Genomic DNA, 24,031 nt, shown 5'->3' on the forward strand with positions numbered 1-24,031 from the left:
AATTCTCCTAGCAGGTCCCAAACAGCAGCCTCCAGAGAGAATCAGAGACACCTCTTGCTCCTTTCAGAACCTGGCAGTAACTGCCTACTTTTCTCAGCAAGCAAGCTCCTCCCTTTAACCACATGACTTTTTCAATCAAACCCTACTCCGAAGCCCTAAGTGAAAAACCAAATAAACAAAAATGCATTAATTCAGATTAAAACAAACACATCCTGCTGATGACACCAAAGTCGGAGGTGTGGTAGATTGTGAGGAAGGGTGTCATAGTTTGCAGGGTGACTTAGAAAGGTTGCAGAGCTGGGCCGCGAGGTGGCGGATGGAGTTTAATGTGGAGAAGTGTGAGGTAATTCATTTCGGTAGGAATAACAGATGTGTTGAGTATAGGGCTAACGGGAGGACTTTGAATAGTGTGGAGGAGCAGAGGGATCTAGGTGTATGTGTACATAGATCCCTGAAAGTTGGGAATCAAGTAGATAAGGTTGTTAAGAAGGCATCGGTGTCTTGGCGTTTATTGGTAGGGGGACTGAATTTAGGAGTCGCAGCGTCATGATGCAACTGTACACAACTCTGGTGCGGCCGCACTTGGAGTATTGTGTGCAGTTCTGGTCCCCACATTACAGGAAGGATGTAGAGGCTTTGGAGAGGGTGCAGAGGAGGTTTACCAGGATGTTGCCTGGTATGGAGGGGAGATCCTATGAGGAGAGACTGAGAGATTTGGGGTTGTTTTCGCTGGAAAGAAGGCGGCTAAGAGGGGACCTTATTGAAACATATAAGATGATTAGAGGTTTAGACAGGGTGGATAGTGATAGCCTTTTTCCTAGGATGGAGAAAGCTAGCACGAGGGGGCATGGCTTTAAATTAAGGGGGGGTAGTTATAGGACTGATGTCAGGGGTAGGTTCTTTACCCAGAGGGTGGTGAGGGACTGGAATGCCCTGCCAGCTGCAGTTGTAAATGCGCCTAGTTTGGGGGCGTTTAAGAGATCTGTGGATAGGTTTATGGACGAAATGGGATTGGTTTAGATTAGTGGGTTAGTGTTGTTTTTTTTTAAAAGCTGGTCGGCGCAACATCGTGGGCCGAAGGGCCTGTTCTGCACTGTAATGTTCTATGTTCTATCCCTAGCTAAAATTAACCGGCATTCTCAGCTGTCTAGTGCCTAGACAAATTGGCACCATGTTAAACGAAGCTGAATTTTAAATATACCTCCGACAAGAAACATGATAATTAATATATTTCTTAAAGGCACAATATGATCATCACACCTCCGGGTCAGAGATGTGGGTCTTTGTCACTCTCAGGGGACCGAGCACAGAAGTCTAGTCTGACACTCCAGTGCAGTTCTGAGGGAATACTGAACTGGAGGTGTGGGTGTAGGGATGGGTGGATGGATGGACAAATGGCCAGACATTTAATTGTGTCCCTGCCCTGTCACTGTGGATGTCTTGAAATAGTGCAGTGGAGTTGAGTTTTCCCTGGTTTCCAGGCTAAAGCTGTCCCTCAATCAACATCACCAAAACAGATTATCTGGTCATTATCATACTGCTGTTTGTAGGTGTTTGGTGTGCACATATTTTTCCTATTTTACAACAGTGACGATTTCAAACAGGATTTAATTGGCTGTGAAGGAGACTGGGATGCCTTGAGGTTGTGAAACGTACTTTATAACTACAAGTCTTTCCTTTGGCCACTAACAAAATAAGATTCCCGTCAGTCTTAAAGTTTAAACCTCGTGCTTTGGTTTGCCAAAGAATTTGATTTGATTTATTATTGTCACATGCATTAGTATGCACTGAGAAGAATACTACTTGTGCACGATACAGACAAAGCATACCATAAAGAATGAAAAGAGAGTGTGCAGAATGTAGTGTTACAGTCATAGCTAAGATGTAAAGAAAGATCAGCTTAATGCAAGGTAGACCTGTTCAAAAGTCTGATGGCAGCAGGGAAGAAGCTATTCAGGAGTCGGTAGCTATGTGATCTCAGACTTTTGTATCTTTTTTTCTGACGGATGAAGGTGGAAGACAGAAAATCCAGGGTGCATGAGATCCTTAGTTATGTTGCCTGCTTCTGAGGCAGCAGGAATTGTAGACAGAGTCAATGGATGATAAGCTGTTTCGCATGATAAACTGGTCTTCATTCACAACCCTTTGCAGTTTCTTTCAGTCTTGGGCAGAGCAGGAACCATACCAAGTTGTGATACAACCAGAAAGAATACTTTCTATGGTGCAGCTGTGAAAGTTGGTGAGAGTCATAGCTGAATCTAAGTTTTAACACGGTACCCAACAGTTCAAATTTTTTTTTTGTAAAAATGTACTTTATCCATAAAAATTCATCCTGTTGCTGTGAATGGAGATTTGGAAGAGTGCCATATTTTCCGTTCCCAGCAGTAGCGAAGCATGCAAAACCAAGGAAATTCCAGCCATTGTAAGCAAGACAACAAGGTTCAAATTATAAAGATCCTTATTTTGCAGTAAAGTCTCTTTGATCAAGTCAACAGTTGTGACTGTAATTTTAAAAATGTGGATTTAGAGTCTGCCATAAATACAACAATGCCAATTATCACAGTATCATAGAGTCAATCATAGAGATATAAGGGGTATGGGGATAGGGCCTGGGTGGGATTGTTGTCAGTGCAGACTTGATGGGCTGAATGGCTGCCTTCTGCACTGTAGGAATTCTATGAATAGGTTATCTAGTCATTTATCACATTCCTAATTGTGGAATCAACCTGTGTCCAAATTGGCTGGCATATTTCCTGCGTTACAATAGTGATTTCACTTCAAAATACTCTTGGCTGCAAGAATACACTAGGGGCACTTGGAGGTCACGAAAGGTGCTATATAAATTTAAGGGGTTTTTTTTGCTGTTTATTACTGCACCTTGTACACTTTACAAAATGAATATTTCATTACAAGATAAACTAGATTTAATTGGAAACTTATTTGAGATATTCAATACAAATAACCGTGAACACAAGCTGATATTTGTCAAGTGGCTACCACGTAAGTAGGAATAAAGTGACTCAGGGTATATATTACCTAATGCACTAGGGAGGTTATGTAACGGAGAGCCTTTCAAATCACTCAGCAACGATTTGTACTTCTCTCAGGACAGTTCGGATTGAGCTATTAGTAATTAGTTGTAAACAGATATGAGGCGCAAGGATGCTGACTGGAAGCAGATTTCCACTTGACAGTCCTGAGCTCTTCTGTTGGAAAGTTAAAACAACAAAGACGTTCAATAATAATATTAATGCTGAGTAAAACAGTGACAATTGTGGAGAAAATACATTAACTGATGACAAAATTGGCATTAGCGTTTGTATTTATAGTCTCATGTGTTGTTGTAGCAAGATAACATTATTTTGTAAATATTGAGTATTTGATTAAATTAAATATTATTGATTTAAAGGCTGACAGATGGGGGTGTGGTGTGCTGCGTGTTATTTCCCACTTGAGAGAGGGAAGTGTACAAGAGGCAAAACACTGGGGTTCCAAGCTCAACCTTATTGCAAATTTGTGAAGTAGAGAAAACGGAACTGGTTTCAGTTGGGGGTGGGGGGGGGTTGGCGGCGGCGGTTTCCCCTCCACATACCATGGCAGGAATCCCAGAGATGTTTGAATTGGACATTGACTAAAGGCCCAATCCAGATAGATCCAGAGATGTTGTCAAATGACATGTGCCCATCAGTCAGCAACCTCTGGGCTATGCCCACCAGGGAGGAGGAGAGAAGGGGGGTTGGTGTGGAGGAGTCAGTCTATTTGTGTGCATGTCTATTTGTGGTAGCCAATTTAAGTATAGAAAACTCCTCCAAGAAGCAATGTGATAATAACCAGATAACCTGATATTTTTAATGACATTAGCTGATGAACAGATACTACCCAGGACACCAGGGTTAACTACCTTGTGCATCTTCTAATAGGGCGACACAATCTTGTGCGTCCACCTGAGGGGGAAAGCTGAGATTAACGTCTCATCCAAAAGGATGATTTATACACAACGGCTTCATTCTGGCAAACTGGATCTAAAACAACAGCAGCAGCAGGTACATGGGAACACTACCATCTATAAGCTCCATCCCAGTCACATACCACCCTGACTTGGAAATATCTTGCTGTTCTTTCACTGCCTTGGGTTAAAACCCTGAATTCCCTACCTAACAGGACTGTTATCACGTGGATTGCAACAATTCAAGAAGGCAGTTTACCATCATCTTATCAAAGGCAATTATGAGGTTGAGCAATAAATGCTCACCTTACAAACAATAAATATGCAATAAAGGGGACTAAAGAAATGTAAATCTGCCTTTCCTTTTACAAATATGACTCAGTTTCTACCTTTTCAAAATATCAAACATGAGCTGAATTTTACCAACCCTCGAGAGACAGGCTAGGAAACAAGAAGGCTGTCAAAATGGTAGCAGAAGGTGTCGGGGGAAACCCTATGTCTTCCTGATGCCACGGGGTATTCTCAGGGTTGGGAATTGCAGCAGTGCAGCTGACCAGTGACCACAGGCAGACAGCCAATTAAATTGGCCTAATGACTACCATTTCCTGCCGGAAATGTGGCGACTAGGGGATTTTCACAGTAACTTCATTGCAGTGTAAGCCTTATGAATAAACCCCTACAACATTGTACTAGAGTCAGGATGAGCCACTGTCACGTGGTGCGACTGCAGAGGGAACAGTACACCCAGCAGCAATGGCCATCCTGTGGTTCTGACACCACCATTGGAGGTTTCACCCTTCCCATCATCGGGCTCTGCCTACCTGGCCTTGAGGTTGCCTCAACACTGAGGTGTCTCCTTCGGCCTACAGCCTCCATAGCAGCTAGCAGCTACCTTTATCAGAGGTGCTGTTGAGGCTGGAGAGACAGACCGCTATCCTCAGTTGAATGCCTCTTGCCGACCGCTACTGATAACATCCTCTTCCCTCCCTCCCCAGGGTCCCACCAACCGTCTGCATAGGACTTGGAAAAATTCCAGCTGTTATGACATCAATGACTGCTTCACCCACCATCTCCCATTGCTTTAAATATTAGTGCTAGAAGTGACCTCTCAATAGTTCCTGAAATGCAAGGGTGCCAGATAGCAATCTTACCAGGAGTTGCGCCATTTTTGTTCTAAGGGTCAAAATGTCAATTATCTGTACAGGGAATGAATTATCACTGGACAAACATCCATTACTGAAAAAACATTTGACATTTTCACTCTGTGCAAAATGATGGATTTGCATTATAAAACACAGAACTAGATGACAACCTTCAATTCAAAACTTGGTACGGGGCTTGCTGAACAACAACTGTAATTTGTGTTTGCAGGTGGAACAGTTTTCAACAATAAATGGGTGGCACAGTGTTTAGCACTGTTGCCTCACAGCGCCAGGGATCCGGGTTCAATTCCAGTCTCAGGTCACTGTCTGTGTGGAGTTTCCACGTTTTCCCCATGTCTGCGTGGGTTTCCTCCAGGTGCTCCGGTTTCCTCCCACACTCTAAAGATGTGCAGGTTGGGTGGACTGGCCATGCTAAGTTGAGGCTAGCATCAGGGATATTAGCAGGATAAATGCATGGGATTACGGGAATAGGGTCTGGGTGGGATTGCGGTCAGTGCAGACTCAAATGGGCTGAATGTCTGTACTGTCGGGATTTTATTCTTCTATAAATAAAAGTGGCAAGTACACTAAATTAATTATGGAAATTGCACTTCTTGGATGTAGTAGAAGGGCTAAGTTGCAAAAGGCTAACAGGATTAAACAAAAACTTGATACTTTATTTACTGTGCAAACCTTATTCTCATTAATCGGCTTGCTTCCATATGGAGTTTAAATTTTTTCCATCGGGTAAGTGAAGTGGGCATATTTATACTGGGTGGTAATGGAGCAAACGTCATCACCTAATAATAATCTGACTTGGCCTAAGGGGTATTTCACAACAGTGCCTTGCTGTAATATTAAAAGAATTATCCTTACAATTTCTGTCATGATTTATGTAGAATATTGGATGCTTTAGAGTAATTATGAAGTGGTAATCTGATCAATAGGTGCAGATAATGTTACAACAGAGTGCTGCGCTGAAGCTATATATAACCATCAAATTTGGTTTACACATTGAAATCATCCCCAGATATCAGCTATCGGGCACGCAATGTGTACATGGCTAGAATTCTACATCAGAGCTTCATTCCACTGGTACAAGTCAAGAAAACTGATCATTGTTACATAATTGCTGCAGACTTAAAAAATTTAGGCACAGTCTGTATTTAATTTCTGGCAAATTACATAAACTCTGTCGTACTCTTAGTGATCAAATAGGATTTAAAAGTTGAAGCTAAAAGATTTGCCTTCATCCCGTGGGTTGTAAAGACCATTATCAAATTCTGCCAAACAAAATAAGATACAGATGTGTGCAATATTTTGACAGGAATGTCAACTGTTCAAACGCAAATGTGTGTTAAATATGTAGCATGTGTCATCACTTCCAATAAACTTAGTTTTCTAAATAAGTTTGCAACAGAAATCAATAACTATTAAAACACTAAATTCATTGCCAGAAAAAAACCAAAGCATACCTCAAAGGCAGTTTGAGTGCTCAATGAAAGATCAAAGGCTTAATATATTGAAATTTATTCATTTTTCTGATTACAGTATCTTTAAGAAGCAAGATCAAATGAAGCTTTCAATTTTTAAAATAAAATCATATTTTCTTCTCTAGTAACAAGATTAAGAGCTAGGTAAAATTCTTGAAAGGGAATCGTGATATCTATTTTTTTTTGCAGCAATTTGACTTCTTCCTAACCTCCCAACAGCCTCAAAACTGTAGGATGTTCTCCAGCAGGATGTTGTAATTCATTAATATTTTATGCATTGCTACGCGGAGACAACCTGTCTTCAGTTTTATTGATTTTTCAAAATCATTTTATATATTATTCCTTCAAACCACAACCACCCCCAAGACTAATTGCTGCTGCTTGAAGGTGGACAACATTTTAAAGACAAAATAATGAAGCGCTTGCACGGGTCATTGATTTTGTTGATTCAAAAATTGTTCCATTTTATTCCCATCACATTATTTGTAATTTTCAACAGGAAATAATCACCACCAAACTTTAGAATTTTCGAATATCTCAGGTGGCACAACTATGCCCATGAAATCACTGAGCCTGTCGCCTACTCTTTGTGGAGTTTTATCTTGTAAAATATTTTAATGGCACTTTTTCTCCCGTGAACCTTAAAGCAGTTTCCTTTGTCACACTAATGCTTTTCAGTTTCACCAGGATAAACCAGTCACAATAGCCATTTATTTCACATTTGGCTCGTCAGCCTCATGTATCACATTCCAACAGTGTCCTTGTGAGCATGACATTTCATTGTTACCATGTGCAACCCAAAACAGCTTTAATGGGCCACAAAGAGTACGAATCCATATCGTGAACCTGAAACCATTTCCTGTGTCCTATTACTGCAATTACAGCGCAGCATTAATATTATTTAACATCCAAATCAAGGGGTTCAACATGAACCAGCTTTCATATTGTGCATGACTAATCACCAGTCATGCAGTCTCTTCAGAACTTGACTCATTGCAGCATTGCTTGTGATGCACAGAATAAGGCCAGCATCTGAAACTAGTCTTTTTAATGTAAACAGCAGAGCTTCAGTGCACCTCAAAAGCTTCCATTCCGAAATATATTTTTAAGCATCAATTCAATGTCATTGATACATGTGTTGAAGGGCTTAAATGGTGAAAAATATTCAAAATGTACGGCACAATGGTAATTCCCTTCTTGTGTTATATATTCTAACACCGTTTATATGCAGCACATCAAAATTGTTTCCTGCATAGGCAGCACATCAGAATTGCTTCCTGTATATTTTCTATGATGTAGAGAAGATGTCCCCCTTTGTGGGCAAAACAGAACTCGAGAATACATGTAAAACAGTCACGAATAAATCCAATTGGGATTTTGGAGAATCTTAATTACCCAAAACAAAAAGTGGTTTTGGAAGTGGAATTTGCTATAGGGACATTGAAGGGGAAGCTTAACAAGTACAGAAAGGAATAGAAATGTTGATGGGAGGATTACCTATACCATCACAGACCTTTTGGGCTGAAGAATCTTTTGTGCTGTCAATACTATGCAATGCATAGCATTAAAAGAAATTAAATGTGTGGATAATTTTTTAAAAAATTACAACAGCAAACATTTTAAAAACCTTCTTCATTGAACAGATCCAAGTGGTTCTTTGCCAACCCAAGCATCTGGTCAGAATTACTCCGCATTGTACCTTTTTCTGGAGGCAGTGCGTCCCATAAGATGCAATGAGGGCCCAGTTCTGACAACGCTCCCAGATGCTTGGATTTGCGATGATGACCTCCTGGGTAGATTACCCAATTAACACCTTGAGACACCACAGAACCTTTTTCATTTAGTTCTGTATATAGACGTTCCTGATAAGGCTGTAACAGCCCAACACCTTCCCCCCACCCCCATTGCCAAGAAAAAGTGGTGGTGAGTCTCACTGAACCACTTGATGTGTCAATTTGATGCAACTGAGTAGCTTGCCAACACACTTCAGGGTCAGACATGGTGTGGGACTTGAGTCACATCTCAGCCAGACCAACAAAGAACCCCTTGGATTTTTTTTATGAAAACCTGACAACTTCATGGTTATTTTCACAATTCAAAACCACATTTTCAATTGGTAAAGCAATTTTGAACACACATTCGCTGCACTGCTAGTCAGTCCTCTAAATTACAAGACTACGAACAAAAGGGTTGCACTTCCATGCCCCTTGTCCAGGGACGAAAACAAACCAGAAGTTAGGGGAAACTGATGGCTTTCTGTTTAAAAATGTATGCAGTCTTGCAGGATAAGCCATTTGATGGTGATTCTAGCATTACAAAAATACACGTTGAAAAAATAAAGTCAGAATATTATACTGGAGCTGAGTCGACATAAAAGACTTAATATGCTGATGTTGAAACAGACCTAATTTAAAATCTTCTGGAATTTCTGATATGCAAGGTGACAGCCAAAGAGATTGTGTAGGTGGTGAGTGGGAGGGTGGGAGAACTGAATTCTGAGCCCAAAAGACCAACTACCATGCGTACCACTTAAGTCAGAAGTTTGTAATTGAAGCTTCATATCTCAGTTGATGAGAATTGTGTGGCCATAATTAGTTGCACAGTTCTGGCTTTTTAAAGGTACACAAATGAATTTCTACTTACATCTCAGTCCTAAATGATTGGCTCCTTATCATGAGACTAGGTCGCCATATTTAACATTCAAGGGACCAGTGCTGGGTCCACTGTCATTTGTCATTTCTATTAATGATTTGAATGAGAATCAAGGAGGCATGGTTAGTAAGTTTGCAGATGACACCAAGATTGGTGGCACAGTGGACAGTGAAACAGGTTATCTCGGATTGCAACAGGAACTTGATCAGTTGGGCCAGTGGGCTGACGAATTGCAGATGGAGTTTAATTTAGATAAATGCTAGGTGACGCATTTTGGTAGATTGAACTAGGGCAGGACTTACTCAGTTAACAGTAGGGTGTTGGAGATAGTTACAGAACAAAGAGATCTAGGGGTACAGGTTCATAACTCCTTGAAACTGGAGTCACAGGTGACATAATGATGAGGAAGGCATTCAGCATGCTTGGTTTCTTTGGTCAGAACATTGAATGCAGGAGTTGGGACGTCTTGTTGAAGTTGTACAAGACATTGGTAAGGCCACACTTGGAATACTGTGTACAGTTCTGGTCACACTATTATAGAAAGGATATTATTAAACTAGAAAGAGTGCAGAAGAGGTTTACTAAGATGCTACCAGGACTTGATGGTTTGAGTTATAAGGCGAGGCTGGATAGACTGGGACTTTTTTCTCTGGAGCGAGGACCCTGAGGGATGATTTTATAGAGGTCTATAAAATAATGAGGGGCATAGATCAGCTAGATAGTCAATATCTTTTCTCAAAGGTAGAGGAGTCTAAAACTAGAGGGCATAGGTTTAAGGTGAGAGAGGAGAGATACAAAAGTGTCCAGAGGGGCAATTTTTTCACACAGTAGGTGGTGAGTTTCTGGAACAAACGGCTATATGTAGGAGAGGCTGGTACAATTTTGTCTTTTAAAAAGCATTTAGCATTTACATGGGTAAGATGGGTATAGAGGGACATGGGCCAAATGCAGGCAATTGGAACTGGCTGAGGGGTTTTAATAAAAGGGTGGCTTGGACAAGCCGAAGGGCCTGTTTCCATGCTGTAAACCTCTATGACTCTATAATTCAAAAGAAACTAAAAGTAGACTGAAATATCAAGTGAATACAGCTGCATTTCAATTACCTGTTTTGTTTGTATGAGTTCTTGATGCAAAGTTGCTGTTTACTGAGTACAAATAAACCAACACACCAGTCCATCAGTGAAATACAGGTTATACAAAGAGGTTATGGCTACATTTTCAATCTGATTCCTGCAGTGTTAGCAGCAGCTGGTCAGAGTAAACTTCCAAATGTGCAGCAATGTCAGAGATTCCAAGCAGAGTACAAGTGGACTGCCATTACACACGTCATAATTTATGCACACAAATGTATAATCACACTGTTAATCCCATATTGTCAAGTCAGTAACAGAGGGGAGAAACCAAAAAACCCTAACATCGAAGTCCCCTCCTCCAAGGCCTTTTATAATCTTGATGGACAGAAAATAATGCAGCACAAAGGCAACACTAGCTATATCCTACAATTATTCTCATTTTCTTCTACCATCACTCTCGTCATTGCCATCCCACCCATCCCCAGAATAATTTATACTAAATTGCAGCCAATTTATACTTACAAGGTACTTTCTTTTCTACCTGAGTTACAGAAAAGCTTTCCATGAATGGTAACTCCCTGCCATTTATTATCCACTGCATTTATTTGTATTTAAAAACCATTCTTGAGCATGTATACTGGGGGGATGGTAGCAAACCAGTAATGCTGCAGGACTGGTGATCCTCAGACCAGGGCTAATTCTCCGCAGACACGAATTCAAATCCCACCATGAAAGATTGACAGAAACTTTACAATGGAGAAGGTGGCCATTCAACCCATCGCATTAGTACTGGCTCCTTGAAAGAACGTACTACCCAATCTCACTCTCCTGCCTTATCTCCATAACTTTGCACACTCTCTTTTCAAGTATTAATTCGATTCCCCTTGAATACCTCGATCGAACCTGTCCCCACTATTCTCTCAAGAAATGTGTTTCAGACTCCAACAACGTCACATTTTCCCTCACATCACTCCTGCTCATTTTGCACATTATTTTTAATCTATACCCTCTAGTTTATAGTGTACTCTTGAGGGGGAATTTCTCAGTATTTACCCTTTCCTTGCAGTCAGGATCTTGAAAACTTCTATCAAATTTCCTCTCAGCCTTCTTTCCTCCAAAGGAAAACTGACCCAATGTCTTCAATCTATCCTCATTGATATAGTTCTTTATCTCTGGAATCATTCGTGGAATCTCTCCTGTACTCTCTCCAATGCTGTTACACCTTTCCTCAAAACTGGACATAGTGCTCCAGATGAAGCCTAATTAGCATCTTATGCAAGTCTAACATGACTGCTTTGTTCTTGTACTCAATGTTCCTCTTAATAAAACCTAAGGTATCAAATGCTGGAAGATCTTAAACTAATTAATAAATCTTGAATAAAAAGCTACTCTCACTAATGACAGTCATTAAACTATTGGATTTCCATAAAAGACTATCTGGTTCACAATGCCTTTCGGGGAGCAAATCTGCCTTCCTGACATACATGTGACTCCAGGCCCACAGCAAAGCAGTTGATTCTTAACTGGCCACAGAAATGGTCTAGAAAGCCATTCAACGTTGTATCAAACTGCTGCAGGAAAGTTGAAGAATAATGAATTGAACAAACAACCCAGCATTGACTTAGGCACACCCAGCCCAGTCAATCATTCAAAAATTCTCCTTGATAACCTCTAGAAATTTGTGCCAAGATTGAAAGGGTGTTCCCAGACAGGTCAAGCAACAGTGAAGCATATCTTACAGCCAGTGCCCCCTGCTCCTCCATCACCATTCTGGGTATGTGCTATCCCATTGGCAAAACAGATCCATGAGAGATGGCAATTGCACACTGGTATGCGGTTGGGAGGGAACTGCCCTGGAAGGCCTCAATATTGACTCCCTACCCTATGAAGTTTCATGGAATCAGTTCAAACTTGGGCAAGCTCATCCCCTACTGATTACCACCTACTGGTCTCCTTCAAGGGATGAATCCATACACCTTCATGTTGAACAATACTTGTAAGATGCCCTTATAGTGACAAGCGCACAGAAGATACTCTGAATGGGGACATCAATGTGCATTACAGGAGTGGATTGGTAGCACGAGAACTGACCAAGCTGCTCCAGTCCTGAAGGACATAGCTGCCAGTCTAGGCCTGTGGAGAGAGAATCAACAAGAGGGAAAAATTTTATTGACCTCATCCTCATCAATCTGCCCATCAATGACAGTACTGGTAGGTGTGGCCAACTAAATCCTGAATTCACACTACACACATGCTCCAGAATGTTGTGTGACATGATCATGTTGCTAAATGGGAAAGATTCAGAATAGATCTATCATGTCAAAACTGGGCAGTTATGGAGGTGCTGTGAGTCATCTGCAGTGTCAGAGTCAACCACAATCTGCAACTCGGGCTGCACCTCCCTCATACAGTCATTAACATCAAGCCAATGAACCAAATGTTGTTTAGTGAGGAGTGTAGGAGAACATGCAAGGAACAGCACCAGGCATAACTAAAAAAATGAGGTGCCAATCTGCCGAAGCAACAGCACAACACCAAACTGCATATTAAACAGAATGCCATAGTCAGAACTAAGTAATCCCACAAGCAATGAATCAGATCCAAAGCTCTGTAGTGCTATCCCAAGCAATCACGGATGGTCAGAGACAATTGAGTAACTAACCGGAGGAGGCAACTCCATAAATATCCCAATTCTCAATGATAGGACAGCCCAGCAAGTCAGTGCAAAAGAAAAGGCTGAAGCATGTGCAACCACATTCAAAAGACCCTAGTGGATGGTCCATCTCAGTATCCTCCTGAGATCCCCTGCATCAAAGAAGCCTTCAGCCAACTCAGTTCACTCCAGACGATATCAAGAAACAGTCGACGACATTGGATACAGCAAAAAGCTATGGGCCTCAACAACACCCCAGCTGTACTGCTGAAGACTTGGGCTCCAGAATGTGGTGACTAAAGGAATTTCACAGTAACTTCATTGCAGTGTTAATGGAAGCCTTACTTGTGACTAATAAATAAATAAACTTTAAAATAAATAAACTTTGCGACCATGACTAAGCAATCCCAGTTGAAAGTGTGAATAAAACAATATCAGCCCTGATGAAGGGTCATCTAGATTCAAAACACTGGCTCTGTGCTCTTCATAATGTGGAGATGCTGACATTGGACTGGAATAAGCACAGTAAGAAGTGTCACAATACCAGGTTAAAGTCCAACAGATTTATTTGGCAGCAATAGCTTTCGGAGTCTCAGGCTCCTTCATCAGGTGAGTCACTCTCCCCACAGATGCTGTCAGACCTGCTGAGATTTTCCAGCATTTTCTGTTTTTGATTCAGATTCCAGCATCCGCAATATTTTGCTTCGATCATATTTCTGATTGTAAGAACTTAGAGTGAGTACAGTGATTCTCCCCTACACTGACTGCATTTCATGAAGCATTTCATGAAAGGCACAATGTAAGTAAAAGTTCTTACTTGTATTCACATTGGGTCAGGTGAGGAGTGTGCTTGGCTGTGATGCCTCAGTTGTCAAACTGCTCATTGTCAAGGCTCACACATGAATGTCCACTTGGACAAGATCCATTTCCCCTCAGCAGGTCAGAAAAGGTTCAAACCCCACCTTCATTCAGGTCTTTCTTTTATTTCATTCACAGGATTTGGGCATTACTGCCCGGTCAGTGTTTTTTTTGAGCTTCCTTAATTGTCCGAGAGAACGCAGTCTCCTTGAACTGATGATGTCCACATGGTGCAGGTACACCAACAGGACACAGATTAACTATTTCATCTAGGCTGATATTCAGTCAGACACTGAAGGAATGCTGCATTGTCAAAGGTGCCATCTTCTAGATGAGATGTGAAATCAAGGCTCTGCCTAAAGTTTATTTATTGGTGTCGCAAGTAGGCTTACATTAATACTGCAATGAAATTACGGTGAAAATCCCCAAGTAGCCACATTCTGGTTCGGGGGCACAGAGGGAGAATTTATCAGGGCCAATACACCTAACCAGCACGGCTTTCAGCCTAATATGCCATAATGGCAAAAGTTTATTGCACTTTTGACAAATAGCAAGGCATCCTGGCCAACATTTATCCTTCAAACACCACCAGCAAAACAGATTAACTGTTTGTCTACATAATGGCAGTCACTGCAATTCATTTTTGAATATCTAAGAATACTAAAATGAGTATATAAATCCAGACTCAGGACAAACAAACAAATGCGGGTCTTTACTTTAGCCAATTCTTTCCAAACAGCTAGGAAGAGAAGAACACTAGAGAGAAAAATGAGGCAAAAATAAGATTTTAAATGAAATAAATATCAAAGATGTGTAAATGGAAAAAAAATCCTTCCACTTCTTTCACCCTCGTTTTAATTCTCTAAACAAATGGGCTTCATAATCCACTATGAGCAGTTTTTATGCATTGAAATATCTGTATTCTGACATATGTACCAATTGCTCCAGGCATAAAAACCTGTTATGGTGTATGTGGAGATTTGACAGATAGCACATGCTCAATTCTCTCATTCGTACAGATAGCCAGATGGCAAACGCAACCCACCATCAGGATCCACACAAAGTGTGGGGAGGCTGGGAAGATAATGAACGAAATGGCCAAAAAGGGCCAACCACCTGTCATCGATGGAAAAGCACAGCACCAAACAGCCCCTGTACAGTGAGCAAGGATTCCTTTTTTTCTCACTCTGGTAACTTGCCATCTGTAGAGGCAGGATAGTCTGCAGCCATGAACCGAAGAGGCCTTATAATTTAAGACCACTTGTTGCTTTTTGTTTTAAATGCTGAGGATAGAAATGAAGGATCATAGATTTGAGAATCAAAGATAAACACTGGTGAATGAGATCCTTCAACGTCAATGTGTGAAAACGGAACAGAGTGCTTCATTTCACATTCAGCAATTTGGTTTCTTCCCACACCATTCATATTACAAAATACAATGTGCAAACACTTAAGGCACACAAAAATATAATTTGGATTCACGTCAGTATACTAATCTAATCACAAGGGAGTTGCAACATTGCTATTCTTTTCCTGCAGATGTCCATACTGCAGAGTATTTCACAACTTTTCACATATTCAGTGAAGCCAATATCAACTTTGACAACTCAAAAGAAAGGAATACAAATCGAACTGAGAGTAATGACAAATTGATGCAATTTTCTCAACACTAATGTTCTATTAAGAAAATTACAGTTTGAAGTAAATTAAATCTGGGAATTGAAACAGTCAAAAAAAATTAACTTCAGCAACATGTAATTTTCCCATCTCATCACCGTCTTCAATTAAACCATAATGTATTGCACATTGCCAAATGGGCAAAATCAGTTCTCAACAGACCAAGCCACATTTACTGGAAAAGTTAACTGAAGAAGAGCCTTGAATCAAAGAATCCCTGCAGTGCAGAAGGAAGCCTTTGGCCCATCAAACCTGCACTGTTAGCAGCCCCACCCAGCCCCTATCCCAGTAAGCCCACATACTTAACCCGACACAAAGGAGCAATTCAATATGAGCAATCAACCTAACCTGCACAGCTGTGGGCTGTGGGAGGAAACTGGAGCACCCTGAGGAAGCCCACGCAGACAGGAGGAGAACATGCAAATTCCACACAGACAGACAATCACCCGAGGCCGGAATTGAACCCAAGCTACTGGCACTATGAGGCAGAGTGGTAACCAATGTGCCAACGTGCTGTCCTCAATATTAGAGAGTTATTTTGCTTTCTTTGAAAAGTTGAATTCAAAATCATTTATTGAATAATTCTAAACCCCAGACATTCAATAAAAGAATTGTTGTAAAGTGACACACAGGACAAGACTCATCATAACTGGCTCACGCACGTTAACCTTTAGCTTTGCAGAGTTAACCTTTAAAGAACTGCTCAAATTATTTGACTCTGATGATATGGTTTACTCGTAACTGCCCCCTGAAACAGTCTAGCAAGTCATTCAGTTCAAGGGCTATTAGGAACGGGAAACAAATGCTGGCCTTGCCAGTGACATCCACATTCCACAAATAAGTAAATTGAAACAGAGTGGAATTCTCGAACCCTTCCTGCCAGCTGCATTTTCTGGCCCCAAAGTTGACACTACCTCCCCAACATCCACAGATTCCTCGGCCCCAGCATGAGTGAGGGATGTAAATCACCGTCAACTTTGGCAAAACTAGAAGACCCCAGCAGCAGCTGACAGCAAGCTGCCTCCACTACAGGAAAACCTGTCGCGGGGGCAACTGGAAAATTCTGCCCAAGTATTCTCACCACAGCCACTCTCAACAGTTTGAAAACTAACAAATAATGAAATGCACTATGTACTTTGGCAATAAAGTTGGAGAGAGATACAGTGCAATGTCCTTTTAACACAAATTAAAGACCCATATTAGGCACCAACATGCACTGTTCATAGTTAAAATTTCCTGGCCTGAGTTACATTTCCAAGGGGAGAGGTTGGGGGTCAAGATTTGATTACCACATGAGAAAGGAAGAGAAATGCACAACTGGAGTAGCGGTCATCTCCAAACTGTTACTGTGCACCTTCTGAATGTTGATTTGGAGAATGGAAACAAAAAAAAACTACATGCTCGCTTTCTCATCACAATTATTGTGGGAACCAAAAATTTTTTTTTAAAATGGAGTTAACTTTAAAATGTAAAATGCACCGTTGCATTTTGCGCAGTACAAATAATTCCCACATGGAAAAAATGATTTGGTAGCAACTATAATTCTTTAGTCAAAATATTTAATTTATAGATAACTGGTTCAGAAGTCTACAAAGAAACCCATGTAACTGTTGGCTAACATTTTCTTTAGAAACAATTTCTTCACATTTATCTACTACAAAGCCACTGACAGATAAGGAAACTATAATCCAGTCATGATTATATCCATCTCCAGGACATTAAACAGAACTATTAACTAAGCCTACAGCAATAAGCTTAGGCAGATAAGCCTTTTATTAAATGAAAAGACTCACAATATTACTCTGCTTATCAAGAAGTATTTGGTTTAAGGTTTCACTATGATATGCTTCCTTCAATTTTAATGTAATAGAAATTGAAAGATATTACAATGGAAAGACGCCACACGCTTCAAACACAGAATTTTATACATACCGGCTCTTCCTTTTAAAAGTTTAGCATCTGTAGATAATATAAGACTAAGTCTTTTGAACATTTCATTCCATCAAAGTCTTTCTTTTTTAATGTGAAAATCGAAAGTAATCTTTTGTAAGCTTGATTAGTAATGTAAAGCACATTTAGATAATGCAAGGCACAAGCTATGTTTGGCAGTTACATTTTTAAGAAGAATTCTAAAAAAAAGTCTTGTTACACTTTCCAAATATTGAATATTAAAATATCCATTACAAAGAAATATTCACACTCATCAATCTATATAGTTGATCAACAAGTATCAGTCAGGACAAATTATAGAATCCCTACTGTACAAAAGGAGACCATTTGGCCCATCGAGTCTGCACGAACCACAATCCCACCCAGGTCCTATCCCATAACTTACCTTAATTGCCCTGCTAGTCCCCCTGACACTAAGGGCAATTTGTTATGTCCAATCATCCTAACCTGCACATCTTTGGTCTGTGGGAGGAAACTGGAGCACCTGGAGAAAATGCACGCAGACACAGGGAGAATGTGCAAACTCTACACAGTCAACCAAGGCTGGAATTGAACCCAGGTCCCTGATGCTGTGAGGCAGCAGTGCTAATCGCAGTGCCCCCAAGCCACGGTAATGTTAGATTAAGAAACTGATTGGCTTGTGGAAAGCCCTCTGGCCACTAAGATTTAGAGACTGCCTTTGTATGTATCATGTAATAATACTAATCTTCACAGTCTAAAGATGTTCATATTATTATTGCAGTATTTTGAAGAAGAGTAGAAGAGTTCTCCCAATGTCCTGGGCAATACTTGTCCCCCCAATCTTGATTTTTGGAAAAAAATGATTATTTAGCCATTGTTAGACTTCACTGCCTTGCTACACTTCCCACTATATTAAACATTAAAACATCCGTTGTGAAGAAATAATCACACTCATCATTCTATAAAGTTGATCAACAAGCATTAGTCAGGACGAATCGTATAATCTCTATAGTGCAGAAGGAGGCCATTTAGCATCGAATCTACACCAGCCACAATCCCACCCAGGGGACTGCTGCCTTTCCTACATTACAACAGTGACAATACTTGAAAAGAATATTTGATTGTAAATTGTTTTGGGATATCTTTTGGTCTTAAGAGATACTATATAAATGCAAGTTCTGTCTTTAATTATTATAGACATAAGTTTCAGTCCCTATCCAAATTAAAATGTTTTTTTTGCTAAAATAAATCTTGTCCACTTACTTCATCATCAGTAAAAACAACAAATGCCTTTAAAGAAGCAAGATCAGTTCAGATATCACTTCCTAACATTGCTCAGCACACTTACTTATCTACAAGTTAAATCTGTCACACAGTGGTGGGAAATCTCAATATATGCTTAACTGACGCCTTAGACTACACACATACACAAATAGTTGACATTGCACAGATCAATTTCGAGTGACATTCATCTGTGTACCAATCACAATACATACATAATATCAAGGAATTAAATCACATGGTGTTAGGAAGATAAGACTAAACACTCCAGTTTGAAATTTCAGAGAATTAGAATGATCAGAAACAAAAGCTATGCGTTCAAATGAGCTCTTCTGTTTTCTGCAAACCAGACTTAGCTTTACATAGCAGCAGCTCAATTAAAAATTCAAGGTTTATTTATATATCTGTATATTAAAAACACAAATGCAGATTTTTTTTCTCCTCCAGGAGCAAAGCCACCAAGTGGCACAGAAGAGAAGGAGAAATGTAAGAACACATTAGGGATTCATGTGAAATGACAGTTTCTACAGCTACCCAAAGGCATACTGAGAAGCATGAAGACACTGGCCAATGTCCTTTTGCCAGAATGATAACCGGTGACCGTTGCTGGAAGCGCTTGTGTGGATGCCCCTACCTTAAGATAAGACAGGAGAAAACCACTGAAAAAGAAAAACATATATCCCAATCCATTCATCATTGACATGCAATACTGATTCAGATCTACCACGTCAGGACAATACAAAATTTTCTCCTTGGGCTTTGCCACAATGCACAGAAACCAACTCCAATCACGATATGGAACCTCGTTTTACTAACCTAACTGCATAACTGGGCTTTAAAAACTAATATTCAAATTGAATACAGGATTTAATCAACTGATGAAGCAACCAAAGTTTGCATTAAAAAGTCCCAGAAACAGCATGTTATCATGTAAAGCAAGTATATTTGCTCATTCGTGGGATTTTCACAATAACCTCATTACAGTGTTACTGTAAGTCTACTTGTGACATGAATAAAGAAACATTATACTTTAAACTCAAGGTGTTCTATTATTTTTGCAATTTCATGTACAATATCCTGTCTTTTACCAAAATATTCCTTCACCAGGGTCATGATTCTCCTTTCGACCAATGGAAGAGATGACCCTGACAGTTGCCAGTATCATTTGGTCAATCAACTTATTAAAGGCGTACCAGTCCTTCTAAATTTTCATTTTTGGAAGTGCAATATTACACTCATAAGCCACAGTGCACACAGTGGAATAAATTATTAAGAATGGGATTTGAGCTCAAAAGACCTTTGCTCATGAGGGTATATAATATTCCACCAGACTATCTGGCTTCTTGTATTTGGTTTGAAATCCAAGCAAGTGCACTGATTTATGGATTTTTGTAAACAAATAGCACAGTCAAATACAACGTTTGTCAGTGTATCCTTACGGATTTAACAAAGGGTTAAGGAACAAAACAACATCCTTTGCTTCCATCCATGCCACCCATAAGCATCTGTTGAGATACAATCAAGGCTGATCTGCCCCACTGTTATTCTCCTCTTCACTTAAGGACCTAAGCACATAGCCTCCGTTCAAGACCACCTCGTGAAACTGAGAATTCACTGAACACAACTATATTTGTTTTAAATGATAGTATGCAGTTTCTAGAACTGCAGGGACAATCACAGAACCCCTACAGTGCAGGAGGAGGCCATTCAGCCCGTTGATCCTGCACTGACAATAATCCCACTCAGGCCCTATCCCCGTAACCCTATGCATTTATCCTGCTATTCCCACTGACACCAAGGGGAAATTTAGCATGGTCAATCAATCTAACCTGCATATCTTTAGACTTGGACTTGACACAAACTTGTGCCTCAACACACTCTGGTTCAGTGTCTTTCCCAAATATGAGATTATTCATTTCACCAAATTCATGTATCTCCTCAGTGGCATTTTGATTAAATATTTAATTTGTCTGTGCATAATTTCCCAGCCTTTTCTTTTTGCATTCTGCCTGCACGTTACTGACGTCCTTAACACCAATTGATACTAGAAATTTTACTGATTTTTTTTGTTAACCAACAGTCAAACCAAAAGTATTCATTTGAGGTTGTGTATGAAAACCAACTGCACATGCTACACTTGTCCCATCTTATAAGATCATAAGAAATAGAACTTGGACTGCAGCAGTTGAACAAGGCAGCTCACCACCACCTTCTCAAGGGCAACTAGGGATGGGCAATAAATGCTGGCCAGCCAGCGATGCCCATGTCCCACAAATGAATTAAAAAAAGGCACAAGAGTAGGCCAATCAGCCTGCTCCTCCATCAATAAGACCATGGTGAGATTGGAACCGACATAGAAACGCACCTCAGCTCCATCTCCCCACATTTGCCCCACATCCTGTAATATTTTCTTCATATTCAAAAACCTATCAGTCTCTACCTTGACCACACTGAGCATCCACAGGCAGAAAATTCCAAAGACTCCACAAAATCTCTGAGTGAAAAACATTCTCCTCACTTCAGTCCTAAATTGCCAACTTTTTTTGTGAAGTTTGTTTATGAGCGTCACAAGTAGGCTTATGTTAATGCTGCAATTAAGTTATTGTGAAAATCCCCTAGTTGCCACACTCTGGCGCCTGTTCAGGTACACTGAGGGAGAATTTAGCATGGCCAATGCGCCTAACCAGCATGTCTTTCGGACTGTGGGAGGAAACCCACGCAGACACTGGCAGACTCTGCACAGACAGTGACTCAAGCCAGGAATTGAACCCAGGTCCCTGGTACCATGAAGCAGCAGTGCTAACCATTGTGCCACCCTGACCTCATGTTGTAGATTCCCCAGCCAGGGAAAACATCCTCCTAGCATCAACCCCTGTCAAACCCTTTAAGAATTTTACATTCGTTAGATCACCTAGTTTCGTTTATTCATTTGTCAGTCACAAGTAGACTCACATTAACATCTCTGATTCTTCTAAATTCTGGGCCACGTAGCCCTGCTCTACTCAGTCTCACCCTCGTAAAGTGAACGATTCATTCTCTCCTAAAAGGTAAGTACTTCTCAGGTAAGAAAACCAAAGCTTCACACATTCCTCCAGGTGTGGTCTCACTTTGCACAAGGCACTGCTTTGCAAGTTAAGTGCAGGCTGTACTTTCAGCTTACTTCAGCAACACTTGGCTGGCTCTACGAGAGTGGCAAACTGCCAACAAGGACTGATTTAAAGAAGGGTGGTCATATTTGTGTTATATATAATTCGGATTGATAATGAAACACGGGTGCATTTGTGAAAAAAAAACTTCAGTGATCGAGTATATCAGTTTTCAAAAATCTGTATTTTTTTTCTATTGCAGAATAGTTAATATAGAACACCATTCCTTCAGAACATGACACCGATGCCAACAAATCAAGTAGCAACACATTCCACCAAAATAACCAATTAGTCTGGTCTTAGCAAAGTACAACGCTTCAATTTTTGAATCCTAAATCATTCGGAGGCCGCAAATGCTACGTAAACTATTTCTTGGAACAGATTTACAGTGAGTTATATATCAAATCATTAGTGGCGCTCTGTAAACACATGGGGAAGAGACTAAAGCCGACTGTGTACGGCCACTGAATATAATCCCGCATATAGCGTTATGAAATTTAATAATCGCCGTGACAATTGGGGTAAAGTTAAAATGAACTGCACCAAAGCGTGACCAATTGATGTTATCACAGCTGCCACCGCAGCCCTGACTTTGGGTTATATTACAGAGCCACAGATTCCAAGTGCGGTCAGTGCCAAGAGCAGATGAACCTCATCAACAATGCCCAACAGCCCCTTAATTGCGTATTAATTTTATGGCCAATATGGCATTCAACGAACCTCAAAGAATCACCCATTTTACGTTTTCATCTGCGGGGCAATGTGGGGGCAACAGCCCACCCTACCAACACCTTTAAAAAAAAAATCAACAAACCACACATCAGAGCGATGAAGCTGTCAAATTTTGGCTTTTTCAAAAAAAAAAGTGCCGCAAAACAAACAGTAACAGTCCAAAAGAGACGATGGGATGCGAGGCGGAGATCTTTGTTTCAAGTGAGATGAGCGTAAATATCTGCTTGTTTGTTTAACTTAAAAGGCAACAATGTATTAAACTTTCAGTGTAGCCAACATTTCAACATTGCAGCGCCCGGGGGACTGGCAGCCTGCAGGGATACACTGTTTCAATAATAAAAAAAAATGTGATCACTTACTCTTTTCTGGTCTTCTAGCCCATGAGTTACAGGCTTCCTCTGGTGCCGGCTCGAGTCTGATCCTGTCTCCATTTCCAACATCAAAAGTCCCCGGTATCAGCTCCGAATCGACAGTCCTTGGGTCCCCTCCAATTATACAAATATGTGTATATATATTTTTTAAAAAATCACACAGCCCTCAAAAAGGGGGGGAGGGAAGGGAAAAGAAAACCCTCGATTTCAGTTCGATAGTGGATCCTTAAATCTGCCTCTAGAGTTGTTGTCACCCATCCTCACAGACAAGATTTAAACAAATTAAACTTTTCTCAGGCTGGCTATCATTTCGCCCCCCCCCCTCCTCCTCCTCCTCCTCTCTCGTCCCACCCGCCCACCCACCCCCCCTTTCCCAGTATCCTACCCACCCTCTTCTTCCCCCCCCCCCTCCACCCCCTTCCCCTTTTTTTATAAGGTGTACCCTTTCGGTTTCAATCTACAATGTCTGGTCGGTGCAGGGCAGCCCACTTTCCACTGCGAATCCAGGGCGATTGCCCCCTGCCACATTATTGCTCCAGCATCCTCTCCATTTTATCCAGAAACGTGCCAGCGGTGTGCCGAGGGGAGAAGCCGCGAATGTTGTCCGCCACGTTGATCTGACCAGCATCACTTCCCCAGGCCTGTCTTGCTCTCTCTCCCCCCTCTCTCTCTCCCTATATATATGTGAACGCGATGACCAATTCCACCCGCCTCCTCCCTCTCCCTCTCTCTTTTCCCCTCCAAAAGAAAAAAAAACACTTGCAGCAGAGATTTCTTTTGTCAGGCGGCAGAGTGCTGCAAGTTTGCGGGCAGACAGATAAATCTGAGGTGAATCTGCCATGCAAAGGTTTCCCCCTCCCTCCCCACTTCCAATGCCATCAGGAAGTGTCTAGAAAGAACAGATTTAGTTTAAAAAATGAAATAGAGACCACCAAGCATTGCCCAGTATCAATATAACAGCAGAAAGAGAGAGAGAGAGAGGGTGGGTGGGTGTGTGTGTGTATGAAGGCTTCAGAAAAGCAAGAATTCCTCTCACATACACAACAAAAAAAATCAGTCAGGTCCTGTCATCCAGAGAGCACGGAAGACACATCAA

General features: G+C 40.9%; 1 protein-coding gene across 1 annotated transcript in view; it reads right to left on the reverse strand.

Moving 5' to 3' along the window:
- The window catches only part of nav2a (neuron navigator 2a), an 806,339-nt gene extending 783,130 nt beyond the window's left edge, over window positions 1-23,209 (reverse strand). Inside the window, exon 1 of the mRNA XM_080189918.1 lies at window positions 22,924-23,209. Coding sequence (XP_080046044.1) covers window positions 22,924-23,004 — 81 coding nt within the window. The 5' untranslated portion in view covers window positions 23,005-23,209. The remainder of the gene's footprint in view (window positions 1-22,923) is intronic.
- Window positions 23,210-24,031: the final 822 nt, after the last annotated feature.

This window comes from Carcharhinus amblyrhynchos, chromosome 6 (assembly GCF_965287045.1).
Source record: "Carcharhinus amblyrhynchos chromosome 6, sCarAmb.v2.hapA, whole genome shotgun sequence".
Lineage (NCBI taxonomy): Eukaryota > Metazoa > Chordata > Chondrichthyes > Carcharhiniformes > Carcharhinidae > Carcharhinus > Carcharhinus amblyrhynchos.